At 36.9% G+C, this 9394-nt stretch overlaps 1 protein-coding gene across 1 annotated transcript; it reads right to left on the bottom strand.

The window, feature by feature from the left end:
* Positions 1 to 786: 786 nt before the first annotated feature.
* Positions 787 to 6679, bottom strand: PRICKLE1 (prickle planar cell polarity protein 1). Its single transcript, XM_087935656.1, is given in 8 exon segments — positions 787 to 1832; positions 1834 to 2431; positions 2433 to 2610; positions 3932 to 4020; positions 4341 to 4896; positions 4899 to 5063; positions 5197 to 5377; positions 6653 to 6679. Coding segments are annotated over 8 exon segments (1851 nt in total). The 3' UTR covers positions 787 to 1775.
* Positions 6680 to 9394: the final 2715 nt, after the last annotated feature.

The raw sequence follows: 9394 nt of genomic DNA, 5'->3' as shown, positions 1-9394 counted from the left end.
ATATCCCTTGCATGCTGATAGAACCTGAGACTACTTAAGATAGGTTCAATAAACAAATCCATATCACACTAAGCAGAAATGTAGATTTGAATTCAGTGGACCATTCTTAGTAGAAAGCATAGTACAATTTTATTCAGTTGATCTTAAAAATAACATTTGGCTGATTGTGAAAACATTTACTTTTTGGTTGTTAGAAGAATATATAGGGCAATTTAATAATCTATCAAGGTAGGGTGAGATTAACTCACTCTTCCGAATGGCTCATCAGTCTTTATGTACTGCTACTTAACCCAAGCAGGATATAACAATGCCTCTTGTACAAATCACAATTAGCCAAGCAATGTTATCTATTTTAGGTTTAGAACCTAGCATTGAAATTTAGCTTAAAGTATAATTTAGTTCAATTTATACATGCCAATTTTATTTGTTTAATTTACACAATTTAAAGTTTATTGATAATTCTTTAATGTTGAACCATGACTGAAATATTATTTATATAGCTCCACCATGCAAACAGAGCTTTACTATCAAAAATTAAACATTTCACTATAAATGTATGAATATTTAACAAACTCCTGCTCAAGCAAACTGATATTAAACAGTCTAACAAAATTATTTGTCTATTTTAAACAAATGCCTTACAATTCAGAAATATAAAAATAGTTGGATAAATCTTAATTTTATAATATATATATATTAATTGTACTAAGTTATAAATACAGGAAACTGTAAAATACTACTTTATAAATCTGTTAACTCTTAATTGCTGTTCATATTACATTTGAAACTTTAGATAGTGTTCCAATATAGAAGATCCTTACATATGTTCCTAAGTTTTTAATTTAAGCAAATTCAGTGACATCTTATTTTGAAAGCAGGGATTATTAGCTCACATCACTTTAGTTTTTACAAACTGTATATTAAGATTATATTAAGCAAAATTTGCCTGAGATTCACTCCCATGAAGATAAAATAATAGTCAATTTGGTAAGAAGCAGTTCATTGTCCAGCATAGAACCAGATAATTGTTGCTTGGCATCAAAATGGCTAGGTTATATTAAACATATAAGAAAATGCAAAAATCAAATTATTTGCACGTGTTAAATGGGCAATAGTTACCCTCTGTGGTCATATTTCCACAGGGAGTAATAGTCTCTCTGAAGCTTCGTGCCATGAATAGGACCACCATTTTTTCTTCTTTTTGAAGAGACATGAGATTGGACAGCTTGTTTTTGTCAGAAGTTTGAATTGATCCTTTGGAAAATGTGTTCCTTTTATAAAATATTGCATTTCTCCCTTCGAAACAGAAACTTCTGAAATTAGGCCAGTATCTATATAAAATGCTAATTCTTCATACTACCCATCTCTATGTGAAGCACTGTGTGGAAGGTTTCCATCATCCCTATGACCATGTTTGCAGAGCTGTTGAGAACAAGAATCCAATAAAATCCAGACTCCTCTCTGATTTCATACTATATCCATAAACAAGGAAGACTGTCCCAAGCCTGGCATTCATATAATCAGAGGGACAATTTCTAATGTTTGTTTATTTTTCTTGAATCTCAAGTTGTATGCAAGCTAGAATAGTTCTAAACAAGCTAATCCGTATCAAAGGCTTATTTTTTTTTATTTTTTGATGTGGTGCCTTAAACTGCTTTCAAAGCCTTGACAAAGAACATAGACAATTTTTTCCCATGTTACAGACTTTGCTGACGTTATTTAGATACACAAGATTTGAAACACAGTGTAGGCACGAAGTTTATAGGCAGTACATTTTAGGAAATTATACAGGTTTTGCCTTTGTGAGTTTTCCTTTTTTTTTTTTTCAGATTTTGTTATCTGCCTAAATTGGATAGTAGGAAGTTCAGCACTTGAACTAGAAACAAAGTCTACATGGCAGGGATATCTCACAGATCTTGGCTGTGGAATGGGTTGTCCTAAGAAATATCCTTCCTCTTCAGAATCTGAAGATGATGAAGATGAGCACCAAGCTTCTTCATCCTCACCCCAAAATCCAAAAAAATGATCTCTTGGTTTCCCCATTGCATAGTCAGGCGCAATATGATTATTTTGGCTGAAAAAAGTGGGAGTATATGCCTGAACTGCCTGAGTATTTTTATTCTGAATAAATGCATCATAACCCTGAGGTGAATAAAACTTAAGCCTTTCTTTTGGAAAAGGTTTTCTTTCTGCAACCAGATGAAGTGCATTGTCAGATTGAGACTTTCTGCTGCTTCGATTATGTCTCTTTCCATGGTCTTCAAACTGATAAACACGTCTGCAAGTCCTTTCACTCATAGGAGGTTGTTGAATATCAAGATTGTCATAATTTCCATTATCAATGACATCATCTGAAAATTTTACTGGTTGAGGCCTAGTCTGTGATTTGGATTTTCTCAGTACTGGTACATGCATTGACTTTTCTTCTGGGGGTCTCAGCCTGACATAATTCAGAATTTACACTCTTCAAAGACTCAGTGCTTCTATGAAGCATTGATGAATCCAAAGTTCCCACGTTGCTCATTTTCCCACAATTCTACGCCTCTAGATCCTGATAGGTTTCAAAGGAGTACAGAGACGATCTTGGTTTGATTTCATCCATTGAAGCACCTAAAAAATGAAAAGAAAAAAGTAACTTTGATTGGAAAATTTATTTCATCCAGTTAAATTCTAAAAATGTAATTTCAGTTTATATTAAAAAGCCACATTTGGATTCTGAATGTGGAATGTGTGAATTACTCTTCTATCCAAATTTTCCTTCATCGAGCACAGTTGCTGAACAAAACAACAGTGTAAATGTATCAGATTTCTGAATTATTTCAGTCAACTAACTTGGTGATATGATCAACCACATGCATATTTCAAATAAAATGAGTTGCCTTTTCCAGTGGCTATAGATGTTAAACAGAAGTGACAATACAATTTTGAAATATCTTGATTATTAGTGATATCTGAAATTGCTAGTTTCAAAGCAGTCTCTTAAGGAAACTGCACCTGTTTCGACCTAGGCATGATTTTCCTTCCACAGTCAGGTGTTGACTATCAGTTGCTTATCCCCTCCTGACAAACTGAACCAACAATGAGGAGCAAGACCCTCCAAGTAGCAGGACTGATATAACAAAGGACACTATCCACTTTCTTGACATTATAGGCTAAAAAAAATATTCCAGATAACCGCACAAAACGTTACCCTTGGATTCTGACTGACTTCCAGTTCAAAGCAATTTATACCCATAAAGTGTCTAGCTAAAAATGTTCATCGATAAAATCATACACAAGGAGTTCAAGTGGGAAGCTTCTATTCCAATGCGATCTTACTCTGACCCCTGCTGGAGAACATGGTTTTATTATGTAATTATCAAATTTCTTTACTGCCCATCTCAATTGACTCTTCCTCAGGTAGTTCTTAATTGACAATCACAGTTGGGACAACCACATCATTAAGAGATGCAAATAATCCAATTTCCTCCATTGATTTTGTCATAAGCCCCCGAGAAGGTTGCAAATAGTCACATGACCCCAGGATGCTGCAACCATAGTAAATAATATGCTCAAAATTTGAATGCTCAAAATTTAATCACATGAACACCAGGACACTGCAGTGATTGTTAAATGCAGGGACCGGGTAAAAGTTACTTTTTTTTAATTGGCATTGTAACTTTGAAGGTCATCGATGATCTTAAGTTAAGAACTTGTACAAGGTAATAAATAAGCAAAAGATAAATTCATAAACACTTAAAATCCATTTTAAAATACTTGAGGCCCTGGACAGGCTTTCTTTGCATAACGTGCATAAAAGCAAGTAAAAGTTAATATGTAAACCCTTGCAGAACACGGGTAAGAATCAAACTTTATGGTATGAAAATTAATTGTACATGTATCACAAATGCTTAGTGAATGAACCATAAATCATAATTTTTAGCGGATTTACCTGTAATGTTAGATAAAGCAAGGAAATCCACTGAGTCTCAAACACACTGCTCCCGTTCCAGGTTTGACAAACAATTCAATGAATCATATCTTTGATAGCGGTCTTCCAATATTTGAGGGGCTGCCACAGGGAGGAGGAAGGGGTCAAGCTATTTTCTAAAGCTCCTGTAGGCCAGACAAGGAATAATGGTTGGAAACTGAACAAGGAGAGATTCAACCTGGAAACAAGGAGAAACTTTCTGACAGTGAGAACAATCAACCCATGGAACAGAAGTTGCCTTCAGAAGTTGTGGGACCGCCATCAGTCGAGACTTCCAAGAAGAGATTGGACTGCCCTTTGTCAGAAATGTTGTAGGGTCTCCTGCTTGGGTGGGGGGTTGGACTAGATGACCTACAAGGTCCCTTCCAACTCTGATTATCTGTATCTGTATCTTCGCTTTTGGTCATGTTTGTATCTTGTGCCATGTTCCATGTCTAATTCTTGGATTTTCCTTCTAGCAGGTCCTGGGTGGCTACCATATGCAGAATCACCCAGGCCATCTTGGGATTATGCCGAATACATATTTGCCTGGTATTTCTTATTTGCTAAGCTTTGATTATTTTTCTTTAATTCTGATCTCCCTTTAAGCCACATTTTCACAAATCCACTGATCTGATCTAAAATTGGCTGCCGAAATAGATTTTTATCAGCAAATTTGAGGAGCAGCTGAGTCATATAATCTTCATGCTCAGCGCATTCTTCTTGATCATCAGACATTTCATCTCCCCTTATTTTCCACAGTTCTTTGTCAACAGAGTTTATTTCTTGCCTTGAAAGACTTGAGTCATCCAGTTTCCATGAAAGAGTATCATCCCTTCTGCTTGAAAGACCAAGGAATTTGTCATTCATTGCTGGAGGCAACAGGAGAGATAGCCTGCACCGATCTGCTGATCGGCTGCTTTTTCCCATACGAATGTTCCTTCTGAAGTATGAACATCCTCTCCCAGACTGCACAATTTAGAACAAAAAATTTGTCCTTGCTTGGTGAGAAAAGGGCCACCAAGTAGTAGAACTTTGCAATGAGTACAAGAAAAGCAAGTTCCTGTAGCATGCCAGTGTTGTCCATCGTAAGTCATTTGAGCGTGATCAACCCCTGTTTAAGACAAGATTTGTGCATAAATTTGTTTGCTAAGATTCTTATAACACTTTTCCCATTAGATAAAATACTCAACACACATTAATATGTTATTTACTCGGACTTCAGATTGAGGCTATTTACATTATACTGGTGTAAAAAAAACAAGTCTCACAATATTCTGCATAAAGAGACTCCAAGCAGCAGAATGGGTGTCCGTCCTTCATAATATACCTCTGTCCTCCAAGGATGGTTTCACCCTGAAGGCAACGGAAGTGTTTCATGTGCCAATGACGGCCACCTGCTTCTGTACTTTGATCAGCAAAAATGATCTAGGGTAGGTGGGAAGAAAACACTTTAGGTCTTAGGAGTTTCTCTTATTTCTCTCTTTTTGAGGGGGATGATGACTTAGCCTTAAAAGAATAAAACAGCGGAGATAAAACAGTGGAGATAAGTTTACTGGTAGTCCTCAACTTATGACCAATTGCTTAGTGACCATTCAAAGCTACAATCTATCTGAAAAGGGGGACTTACAACCTGACTCCAAAGTTTCAACAGTCAGAATTCCCCCACGGTCACGTTACTGCATTTCAGGCACTCACGATATGGCCATATTTATAGCTGTATGCAACATCTTTTGGTCGTGTAACTGCGTTTTACAATGGTTTTGCCAAATGCGGCATTTAATTCTGGATTTTGGCCGTAATGGGCCATACAGTATAATGGGGTTTACTTAATGACCACAGCATTTGCTTAATGACCATGACATTTGTGGTCACTGTATTCACATAACTACTTCAAAAAATTTGCAAAACCAGATTGGTCATGTAACGACCCATTTTACAACTGTTATTATTTACAACAAGCTCCATGACAGTCATAATTTAAGGATTATCTGTGTAAATAAGATATTAAGTTCAGAGATTCCAAAGGATCTTTAAAATCATTTCCCTTGTTGAAAATAACTTAATGAAAATTAATATAAGCAGAATATACTAACAATGTACTTGATCACTAGTGTACCACTTCTATTTCTTTGCCTTCTATTTCCTTTAAAAAAAATGTATGTTTGTAGCTTTAAGACAAAATCACTGTATTGATTTATATTATATTCCGATTGGTTGATTACATTGCAAACTACCATAAGAGGGAGCTAGAAATCATAGCTTTCTCTCTGACATTCTGTCTCTCTGACATTCTGTTGCTATCTACAGTTCTCTGTTGTATTTATGCTGTGCTTATACATTGATATTTTTGTTTACTGTAAATGACAAAGGCAACCGGTTAGAAGACTTTGTAATTGGATATTCTTTGAACTGTAAAACATATATGACCTGGACCATTTATTGGACTGTGCTATTTCTTAAAGTAAACTTTAACTCAATTTAGTGTATCTGTGTGTGGCTGGATAATTATTCGTAACTATTCTCATAAACATTTCCATGTGCATATTGTTGTTACTCAAGGGTTATTCTGTACATATGATACAGAATGGTAAAGGTAATGGCCAATGCATAAATATGGTCTTAAAAAAAAACAACTCCCTTTTTATAACTGGTCCCTATTCAGGGTAGAATATGGGTGACTGAATGGTGCTGAGCATTTACTGGCTGGATGCCCTTCCTCTTACCCATGTGGAGTAAATTTAATTATCTTCTTTTATTACAATTCCCATTATTGCATTCCTATTGTGTATTGTAATTTTGCATCCATTTCATTAGTCTTTGACTTGTTAAAAGCTTGAGTCTTCAAGAAAATTCTGTAAATAAGACCGAACAAATGTTCCAAGTTTTATAAAATTTACAAATTCAGTCAAATCTCCCACTATTCCCACATTTCTGCAGTTAAGATTCCAATATTTCTGAAGGCTGCAGAAGAAAAATTTGCAGATCACTCAGAAGTGCCTGTGTAATAAATGGTATGTTCATTTCAATTCTATCTTAAGTTTCGTCAGATTCTGAGTTTTACCTCATCACGCACTGAACATCGTGGCTTGAGCAGTTCAGCATGGTGTCTACCACAATGAATTGTTCTATCTTGCAAGAAATAGATTAGGTCAACAAAAATTTCATTGCATGTAAAACATACAAAACAGGATGGGTGCCAGCCTACTCCAGGTATGAAGCAAATACTGTCTTGAAACAAATACTGCAACTTCACCACCATTTTATTTTTGTACCATGCTGGAAATAAAAACAGGGATTTAAGTCTTTTTTCCCCATATATCCATCAAGATAAACCTACACACATGCATTTTAATTTTCACACGTATACAACTTATTAGAACAATGGGACTTCACTTCTGTGAGGAAAGGAGAAACCAGGACACTAAAGGAGCACATTACTATTATATGATCTTCCTTGATAAAAGGTTACTAATTCTCATATTAACTGTCAATAACCTCTTTGACACTTCCCTTGGGCATTCCATTGTGTTAAGCATGCACGTGCACACTTATACTGATTCAACAACATCCTCTAATCAAAACTTTATTATTCCCTTGATTTCCCCTTTTCTTCTTCCACTGAAGAAATGACAGATACACGGATCTGACACTGTGGCTAAGTGCTGTAGTATTTCTCTTCCTCCAGCAGATGACTCTCTTAGCCCAAATCAATGTTAACTAGTCTGTCAAAAACAGCTGAATTCCCTATCAAATCCAAAGGGTTTAAAAATACAAATAGTCCAAATAAAATTTCCCCAAAATCATTTTTCAAATTGTTTAGGTTTTTTCCCAGACTTTTGTGTTTTATTGGCTTATAATAGCTTCTTTTGCCTCTTTATCTTAATGTTATTTTCCTCCATTCATCTGTCTGCCACTCATTTAAGCTTAGGAGTTATCTTTTAACATTTTGTTACTTCCAATCTTTAGGGTAAAAGTTTGTAAATTTCTCACCCAGTTTAAAGTCTCTGTCCGTTCACCACACCAGCACAATTCTTATGGTTCCAATTGTCTCTGCTTCCTGACAGCCCATAAACTGCCGTCTCTGCTGTCGTTCGGGGAGAGCTTGCTTCTGACCTAACAAGGAAATTGTGGGTTTCCTTGTGGTTAACGAAGCGTCTCTCCTTCCTTCGCCGCCCCTCCAAGGCAGCTATGACCCTGAAGGGTCTTCTGACAGCGGTTGCTGGCTGGATTTCGCGGGACTCAGCAGAGCCTGCTATTTCCCAGCCGTTCTTGCAGCGATGTCAACCGGTCTCTCCAGAAATTGACTTTTTTTTGTTAAGCCATATTAATGCTAGCTTGAATATTATTTTGTATTTTAATATTTAGGGCAATGTTCCAATCGAAGAGAGTAAGTGGGACCTTTGTGTCAGCTGTCCAGCTAGAAAATCCTAAAAGAGAACTACTGGAACATTGTGCTTCCCAAAAGTAAAACTTTATTGAATACACTACATTGGCACAGGAGAAGCGAAACCAAGCGCTGGTTTTCTCGCACAGAATCCCACATAATTAAACTTACTTTTCCCTTTGGCCACCCCGCCTCAGTTCTCAACTCCATCCATTTTGCCTCCCTGACAAAGTTGGGTAGAACTTTTTCCAGTGGGGCCAAGAGATTTCCCGGATTTCGTGAGACATTCACGCAAAAGGAGAAGAGCAGAGGGGTTCAGATTTAAACAGCACATTTGGGGTACCAACTTTTGAGTTGACGTTTTTGGAAAAAAACATTTGGCACTTTTAAGGACCTATCATGGACCAATAGCTACACATCAAATGAGAGTTTGTTTGCCAGACAAGAGCTCCATGCGATCAAAAATATTGCCTGCTGGCTTTGCAGAAATCCATTTTTAAAGTGTCAAAGATTAAAGCTTCCCTTTGGCTTCCCTATTTTGGAAACAAAATTAATACAAGAAATGTGTTTTTTTTTTCTTCTTCTCTATCTCCAGTTAACTGAGTTTGCTGAAACTAGTGGGTTGGACAGCTTAAACAGGCGACAGACAAAAATTTGCAAACCTTTGTCTCACTTCTAACTCCAAGACCAACTGCTAATGTAAATAATGCTGGCAAATGACTTCCGGTTTGAGTCTCTTCACGGACAGACCAAAACCGTGATCGTGCGCAGTTTCAATCCGTGCTCACCGCTGGAGCGCCCGGAGCCTGGTTTCGGGGCTAAGCCACCCCATAAAGGTGGTGAAGAGGGGGGAGACTGCCAGCAGGGTTGAGGAGAGACACATCTCTCCTCCTCAGCTGGCCATTACTCCCTTTCCTGAAGGCAGTTGCAGCAGTGGTCAGAAATGGCCACCTCAAAGAAGAACTCAACCGGAAAAGAATATGCAGGAGGAAGATAAGAGGAGAAAGTTTTGGTTGACCGGGTTAAACTGCAAAAGCAACAACTAAGGTATCCTGGAA

The sequence above is a fragment of the Pseudonaja textilis genome, chromosome 5 (genome assembly GCF_049901715.1).
Source record: "Pseudonaja textilis isolate UNSWEBS1 chromosome 5, rPseTex1.2, whole genome shotgun sequence".
NCBI classification, from domain to species: Eukaryota; Metazoa; Chordata; class Lepidosauria; order Squamata; family Elapidae; genus Pseudonaja; species Pseudonaja textilis.
This window is presented reverse-complemented; position numbering and strand designations above follow the sequence as displayed.